Raw genomic sequence first — 17,422 nt, 5'->3', positions numbered from 1 at the left:
TGCCATGCCCCAGCCCTGCCTCGCCAACTTTTTAGTTCTTCCCATCAGAGGTTAATAATAGCCCTGCTCCCTACAAAGTTGCTCCCAGGACCTCAGCTATGCAGGTCCCTCCACAAGCATTGTTCGAAGCCCTGAGGTGCCAGCCCTTAGCCCCAGGACCATTGCAAGGGTGAATGTTTACTGGAAACAGGGCCAAGCTGAGCAGGACTTGTGTACAGCAAACACAGAGGGCAGGCGCCGTTACTGCCCTGGGCCTGTCATGATGTAACAGCTCCCTCTTCCCCACCCAGAGGGACAGCTGGCTGGGCCTAGCCTGGAGGGACCAAGGAGGAGTCACTGCTGCTAGGGGAAGCCAGCTGGGAGGAGAGAACCCACCTGCCAGCCAGGCCTGAGTGGAAAAGAGCTTGGGGTCCAGCCTCCGCTCCGCTCCCTCCTGGAGTCCGTGGCAGGCACCTTTCAAGGTATGCTCTCTGCCCCATGGGGCTCTGACCCCCACAGGGACCAGTTGGGGGGGGGGGGGGCTGGTCTCTCCACATGACTGCCATTGACCAGTGCTCTGCTGAGTGTCCAGCAGGAAAGGTCTTGCCCCAGCTTGACAGTCACTTCTGATAGGATCCACATGCCCCAAAGCCAGGAAAGGGGTCTCAGTAGGGAGGGGGGCTTAAGAGAGTGGCCTGAAGCCAGACAGCCCTTCCTCTTGGAGGGCGTGGATATGACTGACACAGCTCATGCTCAGTGTTAGCAGGAACTGGGGGTGGGGGGTGGATAAGACCTGGGTCCTGTGCCAGCACCCTGGCAAGTAGCTCCCTGGATGTGGCCTTTTGGGGGAGCACCCCATGGGTCCCTGGCATGAGAGATGGCTTGTAACAATCCCTTCCCCCCATCTGATGTGTGGCTCAATACAATGCAAGGCCCCCAGTGTTGTCTCAGATGATCTAACCCTTTCCTTTGCTTTCTGCTGCTTGGCCAGGAGAGCTGCCAACAAGCTGGGCATGTGGATCACTCACCCTCCCTCCCTTCAGCACTGGGTGGTCTCTGCCACATAGACTCAACACTGCCTGCTCATGAAGCAGGACAGACTCCTCCCGAAGCAGGACAGACTCCTCCCAGTGACCCCCAGGCACAGACTGGTACTCTGCCTGCCCCTGCTTCTCCATTCCCAGGGGCTCCTTGGAACTGGGGTGTGAATTGCTGAGGAAGCCAGGCACCCCAAAGGAGAATGTGTGCCCTGACATCTCCACAGCCTTCGAGAGTCACTGCTTTGGTGCCCTGCCCCACCTTGGAGCAGACCACGAGGTCCCTCTAAGCCTGGTATCCCCCAAGATCCCCTCCAAGCTACACCTAGCCCACTGCTACCTGGGATCTGAATCCCCTGACATCTGCCCAGATCCCAGCCAATTCCCCCTCCTACACTTGGAGTGGGACAAATGCTGCACACGTTCCTGAATGCTCTCCTCTCCCGCCCATCAATGTTTAGACACCAAACATGTGTGTCTCCAGGCTTCTGGGACACCCTGTTACTGTCCAGGCTGTGTGCAGTGTAAACACCAGGGCCAGGCCTGGGCTGGGCTGGGCGGGTGGAAGGAGGTAACAGGGAGAGCACTCATTCCATTCACCCCATGGACCAGCAGTGCACCTGGGTGGGGAGGAACTGGCATGGGGGATGGGGAACTGGCATGTCCCTGTACTGGTCCTGTCCTTGTGTGATGGGATCCTTACATGGGAGGAAATGAGCAAACAGCAAGGTGGGGGGGAGCACCCCAGCCTTTCTGCAGTGCAATGAAAGCCCTGAAGGGCCATCATGGCAGGAGTGTAAGGCAGGGTACCCCCAAGGCTGCTTCAACCTAGCCTAGTGGGTGCAGGGCCTTATAACCTCTGCCCAGATGTGGAGAGGAGGTGGGGAGGAAATCAGGCTGGAGGCATCCCTAGCCCCAGCTCAGGGCGCCTCTCCTGTCCCTGGCACCAGTTCTTATGGAAGAATTTCAGCTCCTGGCAGGAAAGTGCAGAAGCAGCCATCTTTTCCCTGTCCCCTGCCTGTCCCACCCTAGCCCTGCAGATCACTCCCTCACCTCGCTTCACTTCCAGTCAGGCAGCCAGCCCCTGGACTGGGCCACAGACTCCCTCCCCCTGCACCACCCTAAACACCCAAGCCCCATCAGCAGAAACAAAAGTCCCTTCCCTCCCACCCCTGCACCTGTTTTCACAACAAACTTCTTGGAAGTGTTTGCTGTAAACCAGGTTCCTGGAGGAGTGGAAGGATCAGCAGCTCCCTATCCCCAAGCCCACTTCCTCATTTTAATTCTTTCCTGGTATGATGGGAGGTATGGGAAAGCTCTGTGCAGAAGAGAAGGGATGGAGGCCAGGTTTCTACCATAGGCCTCTCCTGGCACAGGGATCCAGCAGACCAGGCCATGGGGTCAGCTCTGACCAGTGCAGCCCTGCTAGGATACTGGGCTTTTTCCAGGCAGCTCATTGTGCTCATGGAGAGCTGGATGCTACAGAAACACTGCTTTGCTGGTACAACTGCATGTACGCGGGGGAGCTTTCCCCTAGCTGCTGGTACAGGTGAAGTGCTCCTGCCCTCAACCTGGCCTGAGCTGTACTGTTCAAGGAGCACTAATGATTCCCAAGTCCCAGCGGGGCTGCATTTTCCACAGCTGCTATGGCGAAGCTCACATGCTCCCTTGTGCTGGTGCTGACTGTGCAGCTGAGGCCCAGCTGGCAGCCCGGCCACCCCACCGTGTCTGTACTTTTAAGCATAGTCTATTGTCCTTTTCTTCACCTGCTTCTCAGCTCACCCTACCCTGTGATGAACACTTTCCTTGGAAAAGCTTTCCAGATGCCAGCTGTCCCACAGCCTTGAGGGGAGGAAGACCCACTTCAGACTCAGGTTTTCCAGAGCTCTCAACCCCCAGCATACCCACTCTTGGGAAGCAGGTGAAGGCTCAGAGCCTTTGGGATAGAGGGGCTGATCTGGGGCATGGAGGGAGGGCCTAAAGCCCAGAGGCAGGAAAGCTCTGCAAGGCACACTCAGATCCACCCCTGTGCTCAGCACCAGAGCAAGGGCTTAAGTGTCCTCCCTGAATTGAGACTAAAAGAGAGGGGGTGGTGCCCAGGAGAACATTGACACTGATTTGGATCGGAGGTCTTGGTTCAGGGGCAGGTACACAGTGGGTCCAGGCAGCACCCAGTTTTAGGTAATCAGACTGGGGAGACATACTCCTAGCTCTGCCACCGGCCTCCCCTGTTCTTTGCCTCAGTTCACCCATCAGTAAAAAGGGGATATATTTCTTCTGACCCTGCTCTGTAGGTCAACAGCACAATGCCTGGGCCTAACATGGCAGGCTCTGCCTGCCTAATACCCTCTATTGTTTGCTACCCTAAAGCCACGCCCTGGCTTGGTCTGGACATGTGCTGACCCAGCTACTGTTTGCTTCTGACTCAGCAAAGTCTCCCTGTGAGGCTCAGAAGAACAAACATTTTCAGGCTGTGCATGACAGGAGGGAGACCCCATGGAAGTCTGGTTGCTTTCAGCAGCGCTTTGGGCATCTGGGGCTCCCTCCCATGGGTGCTGCACCTGTGGGCATAGAGGGGGCTGCATATCCTACAGTCCTGGATGAGCAGGGGACATCATGGCACAAGCCACAGGCTGGCCAGCTGAATCCCAGATGCACACAGTGTGTTTAGGGCAGACCACAGACCTCAAAGGGACAGCAGCTGGCTTAGGGGAGGGCAAGAAGGGGAGACCCTTTCCTACATTGCTTTCTAGCTGTAATTGTTCACCACCACCACACCTTTTTTGGTTCCCTCCTTCCCAGCCCCTGCAAAATCTCCTTGGGAAGTTGCCTTGAGTTGTTTTCCTGCTTGCACCACCTCCCTCTGGGTCCCTGCTGTCCCAGGGCGACGGCCTGAAGTTAATCATTAGGGAAGGGGAGCCTGTCTCTGGCTCTCAGCATGAGTATGAGGCACCTGGCATGGCCCACTCTCACCCCAGCAACAACTGCCCGTCTCTTGTACAATTCGGCACTGGGTAGCAGCAGGGGAAAGGCTCCAGGTCCCTTCCCTCTCCTCCTACCACTCCCTCCCCACTGTACCTGTTCAGCCCTGTCTGGATGCCAGCCAATCCCAGAGTGCAGCTCCCTGCACACACCCACCAGGTAAGCATAAAGGCAGGTGCAAGGGGCTGCGTTCTACAGCCTTGCAGGACCTGCTCTCCACTTGATCCCAGGATCCACCTATTCAGCCCAGCCATGCTTTTCTGGCACAGCCAGCCCGAGCACTACTGGCCAGGTCCAGGGGAGATGTACCCATGCTCTGGCAACAACCTGCTCAGGTAAGAAGCCCTCACACCACCCTCCTTGACCTTCCCCCAGGTGCCAGCCAGTGATGGGGTCCTGTTTCCCACAGTGCCAGTACCAGTGAGGTAAGGGTGAACCTGGAATCCACACTCCCAGCTCTGGGACATTGGCCCAGTTGTCCCCACCATGCCTCAGTTTCCCCTTCTGTGAAGCAGAGATGTCAATTCTTCTGTGAGATCCTGTCTCAGAAGCAGACAGGACTGTTATGAGAGCAGATATGCACGCACAGCTTCAGTGCTGGGGTCTCTGGGAAGCTACAGATATACAAATGGGCTGGGGAGGGGGAACTACCTTGTAGCAGGGACCTCTCTAAGGGGCAGGCTCCCCCTCCCCCTCATGAACTGAGCCTGTACCCTCCAGAACTGAATGCACATGGTTTCATCTCCAGTGACACAGAGCCAGCTGCCACCCTTTCGGCTTTGCCACTAGAGAGGAATAAAGCCATGTGGACTCCCCTCACCTCCCCACCTACCACTGCCCAAGCACCCACCATCTTCTCTGGGAGGCTGGAAGCAGAGCTTGGAAATTACCAGCAGACCCTGTCCCCCTCCCAGGAATCAAGGCAGAATCTTCCCCTTGTGGCTCCCAACCTAATGCGAAGGGGCAGAGGGACCCATGCTGACTGGGGGACATGTCCACAACACTCAAGTGAAGTAGCCCAAACCCTTGCTCCTAATTCTGCCCAGATAGCATTCCTTGGGTGCTCAGGGCTGAAGCAAGTGCTGGGGTGGGGTCAGGATCACTGTCCACATTACCAGGAGGGGAGACAGAGGCACAGGAACAAATCCATGCCTCGCCTGAGTGGATGAGATCAGGATGCTGACACTGCTGGGTTCCCAGGCCTGTGCTCAGTTCTTCAGGCTGTGCCCACTGTAGGAGACGGGGAAGGGAGACTCGTGCTCCTATCATCCACACCTAGGATCAGTCCTTTCCACAGTGCTGGGAGGTGGGATCCTGGAGTGGAAGCTGCGCCCCCTCCCCCAGCATCCCCAGAATATGCCCTCTCTTCTGTGGCAGGGAGCCCCTGGCGCTGCCCTTTCTGAAGCAGGAGGAGCAGAACAACATTTCCACTTCAGCGGAGCTGCATTGCCCTGCTTTCCAGTATGTGCTCTGTGCTGCCACCTCGCCTGCCATCAAGCAACATGAGGAGACCCTCACCTACCTGAACCAAGGTGAGTGATGTGGGCTGTGGTCAGGCATGGGTGGGGGGGTCCTGCATCTCCCTCTTCCTGCCCCTCATGGTGAAGGCTCTCATGGGTGCATGAGCACCCCTGTGGTGCTGGCTGTTCAAGCCAAGCCTGCCTGCATCCTTCTGAAGGGGATCACAAGTAGCCCAAGGGCTCGGAGGCCTTGAGCTGACTGCAGACCAGCGAAGAGTTTGGTGAAGACTTTCTCCCAGGGACCCTCTCCTCTGGTTCTGTGACTCATGCCCTACCTTTGCTCCCAGGACAAGGCCCTTGGCTCACCTGCATGGTGAGGAGTTCCCAGCCCTGGCTTCCTGGCTCAGCTCTGTACTGTCTCTTCCAGGCCAGTCCTATGAGATCCGGCTGCTGTGCAACCCCAAGCTGGGAGACTTCTCTGAGTGCCGCAAGCTGCTGAAGGTGAGGAGGGAGGGAGCTGGGCAGTGTCTGTTCCAGGTGGCATTGCATGATGGCTCTGCTTCAGTCTGGCTGTGTAGGAAAAAGCAGAAGTCATAAAACTGACACTTGGCAAGAGACCCTGAGAAGGCAAATGCCACTACTGGGACAGGCAGAGGCTGGGCTCTGGATTTCCTACTGTTATGGCCACGTGCCACTGGGTTTTTCCTTCTTATACTTCCCCAGAGGCCACGTCCTCCCCAGCCTGGCGAGGTGACTGGCCTCAGTTGGGGCTGCCACGTTTCCATTACACATGCACACAATGGCCTGTGCTGCGGCCTGGGGAGCCCTGTGGACCACATCCCAGGTGCCATGCCAGTAGCTGAGGCTGACACTGGCTGCTGACAACATTGTCTCTCCTCCCACCACAGAGTGTGGTGCGTGTGGTGTTCCACGACCGGCGTCTGCAGTACACAGAGCACCAGCAGCTGGAGGGCTGGAGGTGGAACCGCCCAGGTGACCGCATCTTGGATATCGGTGAGTCAGGCATCAGCCGAAGCAGGAAAGGGAGCAGGGGGCTGCGTCAGTGCAACAAAAATTGAATGGGGATCAGGTGAAATACTTAGTGCCTGTGTTTATCCCAGAATAGAAATATCCCAGGATTGTCATGTGCATACAATACCCTTCTGATCAATGTTTAGTGAGTTGCTGGATGCACTGCCTCTTTTCTGTCATTTGATTCAATGATGCTGTCCCAGGATAATTGTGCCCATGTACTTTGCTATATCCTGGGATAAACTGTTACTAACGTTTAGTATTTATCCTGGGATAAAGGACATGGATGTCTGTACTCTTGCACTTTTTCACAGGATTAAATTGGCTGGAATTGGCTAAAACGGGATTAAAATGGCTACAATTAAAATTATCCCAGGATCAATGTGATGTCTGTTTGCAGCCTCTGAGGTTTATCAAGGACCCTATAGGAGTTGAGGGTAGGGCTGGGCTCCCCTGAGATAGGAAAATGACCAGAACTGGAACTCGTGTGTAGCTGGGAATAGACTCTGGGGGCACAGAAAAGCCATACTGGGTTTGTGTGACTTGGATCTGACTTGACTCCTGGTCCATATTCTGCAGAATTTTTATGCCTCTGTCCAGGTAAAGGTGGATGAAAAGGTGGGAGCTATGCAGCAAGCAGAGCAGGTGGAATAGCAAAAGTGCTGGAAATGCTGCCTTCAGCCCAGGAAAAGCTACCTCTTCTTATGCTGAAGAAACCAGTAGTGACATGACTACAGTGGTTTTAGCCTTGGAAGCCACTGGAGCACACAGGGCTGGGAGCCAGGACTCCTGGGTTCCATTCCTAGCTTGGGGAAGCAGCATGGTTTGGTGGCCAGAGGGGACACTGCTGTGACCCGGGGGCAGGATGCCCCCTTTCCCTACAGCCCCAATTGAGGCTGCAAAGCTAATTTAGGGCTGCCTAGAAGTGCTGAGTGGCTCTGGTGTGGGAAAGGCCTGTGGGGTGGGGGGGCAGATAGAACCAAGGCCAATGGCAGCAACCCCAAGTTACTGCATGGCAAGGGGCCAGGCAGGGAGGCTCCTGGCTACACACACCATATGCCCCTAAATGTTCTATGGAGGCACCTGCTCTGCACCCATCCCCTTGGTATCTGGGCTCCCTCTGCCCCTTGCCTGCCTCTTCCTGGCACAAGCTCCACCTCAGCCTACTGCCTGCTTCCCACAGATATCCCACTCTCAGTTGGCATGTTGGATCCACACATCCACCCTACGCTGCTCAACACGGTGGAGTTCCTGTGGGACCCCACCAAGCGGACGTCTGTCTTCGTCCAGGTAAGGGCAGGGGGGCCTGGCTGGAGGAAGGCTGGGGGAAGGTCAGGCAGCTCCTCTGATTACCCCCCTCCCCCTTGCTCCCCCTCTGGGCAGGTTCACTGCATCAGTACTGAGTTCACACTACGCAAGAATGGGGGTGAGAAGGGTGTCCCCTTCCGCATCCAGGTGGATACGTTCAAGGCCAATGACAAGGGCGAGCACATGGAGCATTTGCACTCGGCCAGCTGCCTTGTCAAGGTTTTCAAGGTAATCCCTGCCCCAGCCTGCTCCCTGTGCCCTAGGGGCAGGACAGAAGCAGCATCGACTAAGGAAACAACGCCCGGGGCAAGTTTTCCCCCCTGGATCTTAAGGCTAAGTCAAGGGGGGCGGGGGAACCCAGCCATCTGATTCTCTGTCTCTTGATATAGGTAGAGGCTATACCTCTCCTTTGCTTCTGGAGTCAGGAAGGGAACCCAGGAGTCCTGCCTCTCTCCCCCACCTTCCCCCCTGCATTCTAGCCACTAGACTAGAGGATGCTCCCTCCTGTCTGTCCATGGCACTGTGACATGTGTGTCTCCACCCCTGCTGGCACGGTGGTATGGAGAGTGGACTCAGGGTGGTGTCTGCTTGCTTCACAGCCCAAAGGAGCAGACAGGAAGCAGAAAACTGATCGGGAGAAAATCGAGAAGCAGGGACTGCAGGAGCGAGAGAAATACCAGCCATCCTACGAGAGCACTGTACTGACAGAGGTGGGGCCCAGCCACTGCGATTTCAGAGGCACCCAAGCTCTCTGGGTGGGGCAGTGCTGTAGGGAGGAGGTCTCCAAAATTTCAGGGAATTGAGAAATGGGAAAGAGCCATGTCAGGATCCTAAAGCTCTCGGGCTGTGAGATCACTAGGACAGCCCATTAGCAAGCCACAGGCCCTACACACCCCAGTGAGGCAGGTCTTCAGCACTACAAATCCAGGAAGCAGATGCATGGAGTGGGCCATCAGGTCCCCTGCTCCTCCCCAGATGCAGCTGCATTTAGGTGATGCTGGAGAGCAGCAATCCACCTAGCCCCTGACCCTCTTCTTCTCCTATTCTCAGTGTGCCCCATGGCCAGAAGCTTCCAGCAGTCCCCACAGCCCTCCAGCTACTCCCAGCCTGCCCTCTCCTCACACCTTCAAGCTGCTGACTCCTGAAAGGTAAGCTGGAGAGACCTCTTGGCCCCAGCAAGCACCCACCCTCCTGCAAGGCCTGCTAAGGAGGCTACATAAACGCACATCCCTTCTCCCCTGCAGGGCATGCTCCACCCCCAGCTGTGTCTTGGACAGCCATGCAGAAAGCACAGCAGAGGTAAGCAAGCACCTAAGCACAGCTGCAGTTTGTGGGTTAACCCCCCTGCCCAGTGCTGGGTAAGGCTGCCCTCTGGTGGCAGGAAGGGGAGTGGATACAATATGGTCTAATTCCTTCCCCTGCCACTTACAGAGAGAGGATAGAAAGTACTTCCCAAACAATAGCGTCACACAAGGCATTAGCCCCGTTTTGCAAGTGAGGAAACCGAGGCAGAGATTTGGTGATTCAGCCTGGCATACAGTCAGGGGAGGGCAAGCTAGACAGAAAGCCCAGGAGTCCCGATTGCTCCCCCCATCTCTAAGCACTGAAACCCAGTCCCTGGTTCTACCTCTGTGCTACATGAAGCTAACACCCACCCCAGTATCAACCAGGGAAAAGGCCCCGGGCTCCAAGCAGTTTCAGCTAGACAGACTGTTGCTGGGGGAGCAAACGCTCCTGCCCTGCTCCTGTTCCTTTCCTTTCTCGTGTCCTTGTAACAAGGTGCTTGGCACAATTCACAGATTTCGCTGGAATCTGATAGGGCTGCACCATTAGCACTCCTGCTGTGGCCTTGAACTTTCTGTCAACCTTAGTGCCCCCCCCCACATGCTCCTCTGAAGGACCTCTATGACACAGGCTGTGCCTAGCAAGGGTATTGGGAAGGAAAACAGGGCCTGCCTGAGGGGCTAGGGCAGGATGGAGGGGCAGGTCCCTTGGTTTGGTGGCACCTCACTCATGCATCTTGTGGTAGATCCAGCTCTGGGCTCCTGTCCCAGCTGGGACAAACTCAGGGGGCAATGACAAGTTGCTTGAGGTTACCAACATTACTCTCTCACTGCCTCTACCTGTGGAGCTGGAGCCATCGCAACAGGGTGAATGGCAGCCTCCACCACTGCTCCCTCAGTACAAGGCAAGCCCTAGGCTGATGCTTGCTTGTTGAGCACCCATAAACTCATGCCATGTGCTTCAGGCCAATCCCATGTTCTTCCAAGCCACTCCCCAGACATCAGGCTTGTGACTGATATTTGCTCTTCCCTGCCCATCCTCTGCAGGCTCTCAGCCCTTGCGCCTCCATCCTGGAAACCCAGCAGTGGCTGCACAGAAACCGATTTTCAGGCTATTGCCGGATGTTGGCTAATTTCACAGGTGAGGTCTTGCTCCCTGGCCTCTGGGGCCAATGAGATGAAGAGGAACAGAAGTGAGGGAGGAGGATTTCATAGCTCTGACTGTCCCAGCACTGGGAAGTTTGGAGGCTGAGGTTTGGTTTGAGCTACATAGATCTGGCCCTGTGCTAAGGAGATGCTTTCGCTTGCCTGTCCTGGAGAGGTGCTGAGATGCATGGATGAAACCCAGCTAACTTGAAGCCTAGAGCAGGCCCTGATGTGGGGAGGGATGGGGTAGATTTCTGGCCCTGTGGACCCCAGCACTGGCACATCCCAGACACTAGCCCCTGATTATAAACGGGATGTGGTGCAGCCACCCCTCAGCAGGACCTTTCGTTGCCTGCTGCCCTGGATATCATAGTGAACTGATGCAGAGGGTATGCCCAGGCTGCTGGGTATGTTGGATTGGTATCTTCAGCCCCCATGGACCTGGTGCTCCTCTTCAGGCCCTCTCTCTGCTCCCAGCAATAAACAGCCCAATGTGTCCACTTCAATTCTAGCTAGGAGGAGGCTTCCCTCCTCAAGGCAGGTGCCCCAGGAAGTCCCCTGGAGCTGCTCTGCATAGGGATTTGAAGGGGCTACACCTGTCCTCCTTCCCTCCCCCCCAGGAGCAGACCTCCTGAAGCTCTCCCGCACCGACCTCATCCAGATATGTGGTGCGGCCGACGGCATCCGGCTCTCTAACACCCTGAAAGCCAGGTGGGTCAGAGAGCCTGTGGGGAGGCACCCAAGGCTAAGGAGAAGCCTGGGGGCTAGTGGGAGGTGGGGGGTGGGTCCTACACTGACTGCTCAGGCACATCCAAAGCCCCTTTGTCATTTGTCCTGGGGTAGTAGTGAGGAAACTCAGTTATGGTGCAGTACCGCATCATGCTAGGTGCTGCAGAAAGACTGCTCCTGCCTCATTCACTTAGGGGATCCCTTTGAAGCAAATAAGAGCTATGCTTTTAGGATATATAATGCCAATCCTATGCTCTCCCTAGCTTAGAATTGGCTCAAGAGAGGCTCAGGCTCCCTTTCAGTTGAGCTGGTTGGGGAATACAGGTAACACAAGCAGAAACTCTGATTTCAGGGAGTAGTCCATGATTTTGGAATGGGGAGGCAGATTGGATCCCCTTCAAAGGCCCAGTTCTCAGAGGGTGGGGCCTGAGCCCTGAACTTCAGGCCCCTTTAAAAAAATCCCAAGTTAGCCTCAAGCATCACCAAAGGCTTCTGTAAAAATCTTGGCCTGCATTCCCAGGCAGAGATGTGGTAGGCTGCTCTGCTGGCCAGGGCAGAAGCACGGGAATGTGGGATGGATTAGCTTTGCTGGGCCTGCCAGTGATCAGGGATAGCTGGCTTCACTCCCAACCAGTGCAGGACCAGCCCCTGCTGCAGTAACTAGTGGTCTGTCAGGTCTATGCTAAACATGCCAAGCATCAGGGCTGTTGCCAGTCCGTTCCCTAGGCAGACGTTCCCCCCTCCTCCCAGACTGTGCTCTCAGGGCTCTGTCTCTTGTTGTTCAGCCTGCACTGTAGCCCCTTTTTCAGGTCTGGCACATACCATCTCCTCCCCTCACTCTGTTTGACAGACGATGCCCTTTCCACCTCCCACACCCCCTCCCTAACATCACAACCTGCTGCCTGCTAATTCTGGCTAGGCAGGAGTCCTCCTTTCATGGGGAAAAAGCTGCCTCACTGAAGACAAATTCTTTACTCCCCCATCAACCTGCCCTGCCTGGATCATGCTGAGCAGATCGATTCCAGCTTAAGTGGATCACTACCAGCTTCAGGCGTGTATGTTTGGAGGTTAGGAACCGTATCTGCATGCCAATGAAATGAAGGAGGGTGGCTGTGCATTTCAAACCACTGCAACTCTGCCCTCTAAGACCTGTAGCTCTGTGTCTCCATTCACCCAGCTGCAAGATGGGATAACAACTTGCCCATGAGCCTTCTGGGGCAGGGTCTGCCTGGCTGAGTCTGTGCTCTGCCCAGCACACAAGGATCCTGATTCAGTCAAGATGCTCCTGTTAGTGACAGCCCAAGGCGGATCCTGCCCTACAAGAGAAGAGAAGGGAGATGATGACAGGCGCTGTTGGTGGATGAATGGGAATCCAGCCAGCAGGGGGTGCCTTCCACTTGCAGCCACACTGATTCAGTACAATTAGGCTCATAAGCAGGGATCCTGGTTTTCTCCGATTTAAAAAAATCCCCAATTTTTGGTTAAAAAAAGTAACCCTGAACCCACATTTTCCCATGATTTAAATGAAACACTACTAATATATAGATATATACATAGTGATGTTTAATTTTCGTCATGGAAAAGTGTGATTTGGGGTTACTTTTTTAACCAAAAATTAGGGATTTTTTTTAAATCAGAGAAAACCAGGATCCCTGCTCATAAGTTATAACCAGACAAGCTTGAGTTAAGGTGCTTTTGTCCCCTCTGTAGGTGTGTGCGCCCTCGGTTAACTCTGTACATCTCCAGAGAGCCCCAGGCCAGTGGAGGGGAGACCCCTGAGGAGTCGCATTCAGGTAAGACAAGAGACTGGGCAGGTGAGTGGCAGCCAAAGAACCTGGATTAGGTCTTCTAGGGATGAGGGGCTGGGTTTGGCTAAGCTTGGGTGGGGGACAAACCTAGAAGCAGATCCAGGATTTTGCAAAGGTGGGTGTGGGAACAGTAACTGGTGCTGCAGGGGTGGGTCTCTCCCATCCCCCCTAGCTGGAGTGAACACACTGCACCACGTGAGCAACAGCTGGGGACTTTTTACTTAAGTCCCGAAGCAGGTAAGAATAACTTTTCCACACGCACACTTCCCCTCCCTGCTCAGAGGCACATCCCTTCCCCTGCATGCTGCTGCCACTGTCCGAGGGAGGAGGGGAGCTACAGATCTACTCCACCAGGGCTGCACAGGGGTTGTGGCTCAGCAAAGAAAGTGACAGGAATGGAAGGGAATATGGCTCTGAGCCCAGAAGGAGAAGAGAGGGGGAGAATTCTTACCTGCTTTGGGGATTTAAAGTCCTCACCTGTTGCTCCTGCTGCATGGTCAGAAAGTGAGGTGCAGCCATGCTGCTGCATCCCCTCTGGATCCACTCCAGGACAGACCCTTGAAGCATGGATCATAGCTCTGTTTCTAACATACCCTGCAGTGTCTGTGTGTAACTCCCCCAGTCTGGGCCTCTGGCTCAGCACCCAGTCCAAGTTATAGTGAAGCCAGGAAGTCTTTCCACTAGCTTGGAGTGGCAGTGCTATCTGGGGATAAAGTATGTGCATAGCAGCAGCCCATAGGAGAGGGTGATGGCACAGCCAAGAGACATGAATAAGGGGACAGGAGGGATGGGTACCCTGGTGTATCATTTGTTCAGGGGCCACTGGAGGCTTCACTTCAAGGCATAGACCCTGCAGAAAACCTCACTAGTTGGTTTTTTTGTTGGTTTTTTTTTTTTGGGGGGGGGGGAAGGGAGCACCTCCAGATTTGGCCCCAACTCTAGGAAAACCTGCCTACCCCAATGGTGCAGCTGGAGCTTTGCAGAGATCCATGGACACGAAGGGACCCTCTTCTAAGATGAATTTGCTGCTCTTTCTTTCCTTGGTCCTTTCCTTCTGAACATCCTCAGAAGCAGAGCACGCCACAAGCTGCACAGAGCCCACAGAGGACTTTGCTGTCAATTTTCCATAGAAGGGCCTCAGGTACTAAGGAGATGGGCAGCAGCCTGCTGTCAGCCTATCTCCCCCAAGCAGAGGACCTAGTGCTTAACTTGCAATCAAGCTGTAGGCTGTTCCAGTAGGATTAGTTAGAGGCTGCCTTGTTTCTGGGCAGCAGGAGATACTTGCATGTATGAGTGAAGGCAGCCCCAGAGTCTATATTTGAATTCAGGAACATCTGGACAGAGCCTTCCCAGTGGGCTTAGCTGCCCATGGAAAGCTCCTAGGAGGAAAATGCCAGCAAGACCTTACTAGCTTTTGAGGGGTGTTTCTTTGGAAACAGCTGTTTACCAGGAGGTGTATCTGGAGGAGCTCACAGCGATGGAACTGACCAATAAACTGGCTGAGCTGCTCAGCCTCCCAGCCAATCAGATCCTGCAGGTCTCCAAGCAGGGGCCCACAGGCATTCTCATCCTCATCAATGACCTGGTAAGGGGCCTTGGCTCTGGGGCTCTGCCTTCCCCTCCAGTCCCATCCCTGCTTGGGCATAACGGTTCAGGGTGCATCATTCAGTACAAGATCACTCCCTTACCCTGGGAAGAAGGGCTAAGGCTGGCAGGCAGGCTGCTCGGCCAGGCAAAGGAAAAGGGGCAAGGTCTCTTGGGGCAACCATCTCTGTGCCCTACCTCTCTATATTGAGCAGATTCTTTTTGGTATTGGGTGGTGGAACTGGAGCGTGTTCCATCCACTCCATGCATTGACCTGGTATTGCAGTGCTTCCAGGACCAGTGCAAAAAAAACAGAAAAAAAAAAAAAAAAGCTGGTTCTGTGCATGGGGATAGTACCTGCCAAGGTAATGTATAGTAAACCTCCTGTATGGCCACAGGAGTGGTAAGGTCTTGGCTTTAAACCCGCTTTACAGAAATGGGAGAGTCTTCCCTGGCTAGCCCCTGAGGCCTTACGGCTGAGGGCAAGTAAAACTTGGGGGCATCTGAGCTCCAAGCCTCTGGGCTTGGGCCTGTAAGTAGGATGCCTGCCAAAGGTTTTGGAAACATCTGAAGCTCCAGATGGGGGTGGAGGATGTTTGCTGGTAGTAGAGTCACCTGTGGTTCTGGACTGACTCTTGGATATGGAATTTGTTTTTGGCTAATTTGGCTGGGAATACGGAAAATGAAATAATAATAAAACAATTTCCTTTACATTGCATTGAGTGCCCTGCCTTTTGCAACCTAGAAGCCAAAACACTGAACTGGGACTCTGGACACCTGGGTTTTATCCCCACATCTCTGCCACCAGCCTGTGGGAAGCTCACGAGCAAACTGCTCCTCCCTCCCTGCCTCAGTTTCTCCCATCTGATAAGCAAGGGTAATAATGCTTTGCAGAGGAGAATCTCCTTCACAAAAAGAGGCTGGACTGGCCTCTGTATGGGGTTTGTATGGTTGAGGCCTTGCACTGGTCCAGGAATTGAACTAGATGCCCCTCACATCCCCTTCCAATCTACAAAAAAACTTTGAGACCTGCTCAAAAATGAAATGTAGTATGTGGAAGAGCCAGGCAGTATGATAGGATCATCTTGCTGGCCTCCACGGTGCTTCCAGCTGTCATACAGATGACCCAAAAGCAATGCTTTCCCCACCATCTACCAAACACTTATGCCTCTTTCAATGGTGTGAGCAGCTCTGAAGATGGAGCAACTGACTCCCTCCCTCCCAAATTCTAACCTTGACTTCTTCCTTCCCTGTGGGGCTGCACAGATGATCAGAAACCTGCCAGATGAATCCTGCTTCATAGCAGCGGTCACCAAAGGTAAGATGACTTCCCAGCCCTGCCCTTTTCTCTGGGAAATCAAGGTGGCAGAAGAAACCCCCTGAAGGGAAACTCTGGCCCATGGTCAGTTGCATTGCCCATGCACTGAATGATACTGGAAGGGAGGAGTGACAGTGATCTGTTCACTGGTAGAAGAAAAATGAGGCAGAAGGCAGCGGGGTTGGGCAGGGAATTTTTCTGATGTATCTACAGCCGTTCCAATCCCCCCCCCCCAATTTATTTTAAACTCACTGCTTGACTTGAAATGAAGCCCCTTCTGGGGTGGTGGTGGGGGAAGCCGCAAAGTGGCACACAGCACCATCTGTTGAGGAGGCAAGAGGCAGTTTTGGGGGCGCAGCCATTATTGCTAGGAAATGCCTTTGCATTTCATAGTAATAATCGTCTTTGCTCCGCAAGATGTTCAGGAGATGAGCGAGCCAGCCTGTCCCCCATGATGCTCTATTAAAGCAAATGAAGCCATCACTCGGCAAGTATCTTCTAGCATTAATTATACAGGCATTTAGCCAGCTTCTTACCTCCAGGTTCTCATGCAGTGACACACTGCCTCTGCCAGCATCCTCCTGCGTTGTGTCCTGACATGCCGCTCACAGAGTTGCCTTCTCTAATGCACCGAGACAGTGTCTCGCAAGCTGAATGAGAGAAACATTAGGACTTCAGTTCAAATGTTGTGCATGTGTTTTTCCTCCCTCAGTGCAGGCCCCGGAAGGCTACCACTTAATACTAAGATAAGTTTAGAGTCACCTGGGATGTGACAGCCTGGAGAAGTGCACTGATAGCAGCAGGTGCCAAATCACTATCTGGGATGAAGAGACTACCGCAAGGTTCTCCTACCACACCATCCATCTCCTCCTAGCATGGGAAAGGAGCTAGAACAAGGCAACTGCAGTTCAAAGCTGTGTTTACGAAGCACCCTGACCCCATGTTTAAAAGGACACTGTTCTCTACTTTCCATGCCTTTAGTTGATAGCGTGGATGGATGTTTTTATGCTGGTATTCAATAATACTGCACCCTCAGCCAAAGTCCCCCTATGAAGAGACCTCCCTGGATAAAGGTTCAAATTCAGCCCCTGGCAATAAGAACTAATTAATCACTGGTAGCCTGTGTGCACTGAGTCTGTTGGGAGTCCATTGCTTTCCCAATACATGTGTCAACATTGCCCATTATAGCAACCAGTTAGTCTGTAGAGACTGAGATTTTAAACTCCTTGGAGTGGCAATGGTACCTCTATTTGTACAGCACCTAGCACCACGGGGGTCATCCTGAGTGATGAGGACACAAATAAGAGCAAGAGGATTGAATGGGCCATAGACTGGACTAGGAGAAGCATGGGGATAGTTATGGGCAAGCTTGGACTGCTGCCAACAGTGCTATACTTGGTCTGTGAACAGAGGGATTCTGGGTAGGATTTCCCAAGCAACTAATCAGTTAGGCACTCAGCTCTCAAAGAACTGGGTGCCTAAATCCTTTTGGATCCTGTGATGAACTGCAATCTGCAATGCAGCTTGTCATTTAAAATATTCCTCTCAATACCATTCCCTTCTTCCCTCCCCCCTGCCAAAAATAAATAAATAAATAACCCCATTAACCTTAGTCCAAGTTTACTGGACTTTCTCAAATGCTGTATGGTCTGTTAATATTATCAGTGAAAACTAAGTGTATTCTTTTTTCAGGATTCTATTTATATATGGATGTTGTATTGTCTAATCCTTTTTCTATTAAAAAAAACAAAACAGA

The 17,422-nt window shown here is 53.7% G+C and overlaps 1 protein-coding gene, 1 long non-coding RNA gene and 1 pseudogene across 4 annotated transcripts in view; 2 read left to right on the top strand and 1 right to left on the bottom strand.

Moving 5' to 3' along the window:
• LOC149866971 (uncharacterized) overlaps positions 1-12,656 on the bottom strand; it is a 26,571-nt gene extending 13,915 nt beyond the window's left edge. Inside the window, exons 1-2 of the long non-coding RNA XR_016441963.1 lie at positions 12,154-12,656; positions 5,825-6,024 (exon numbers count right to left, since the gene is read on the bottom strand). This is a non-coding gene — a long non-coding RNA (uncharacterized LOC149866971). The remainder of the gene's footprint in view (positions 1-5,824; positions 6,025-12,153) is intronic.
• On the top strand, positions 4,184-17,422 carry LOC149866969 (transcription factor CP2-like protein 1). Of its 3 annotated transcripts, XM_090044538.1 has the most exons (15): positions 4,184-4,333; positions 5,376-5,530; positions 5,886-5,959; positions 6,367-6,472; positions 7,674-7,780; positions 7,874-8,026; positions 8,398-8,508; positions 8,849-8,946; positions 9,043-9,097; positions 10,129-10,222; positions 10,848-10,938; positions 12,667-12,749; positions 14,204-14,349; positions 15,615-15,666; positions 16,379-17,422. In XM_090044538.1, the coding sequence occupies exons 1-15, from the start codon at positions 4,251-4,253 to the stop codon at positions 16,414-16,416; spliced, it is 1,446 nt and encodes a 481-aa protein (XP_089900664.1). In that variant the 5' UTR covers positions 4,184-4,250; the 3' UTR covers positions 16,417-17,422. The 3 variants fall into 3 exon arrangements, with proteins under 3 accessions (XP_089900664.1, XP_089900665.1, XP_089900666.1); XM_090044539.1 differs by lacking the exon at positions 8,398-8,508; XM_090044540.1 differs by lacking the exon at positions 14,204-14,349.
• On the top strand, positions 14,532-14,659 carry LOC149866970 (U2 spliceosomal RNA; annotated as a pseudogene).

The sequence above is a fragment of the Crocodylus siamensis genome, chromosome 4 (genome assembly GCF_052110815.1).
Source record: "Crocodylus siamensis isolate JL-2025a chromosome 4, ASM5211081v1, whole genome shotgun sequence".
In the NCBI taxonomy this organism is placed as follows: domain Eukaryota; kingdom Metazoa; phylum Chordata; order Crocodylia; family Crocodylidae; genus Crocodylus; species Crocodylus siamensis.
The sequence above is the reverse complement of the archived record's forward strand: the minus strand, read 5'-3'. Positions and strand labels throughout refer to the sequence as shown.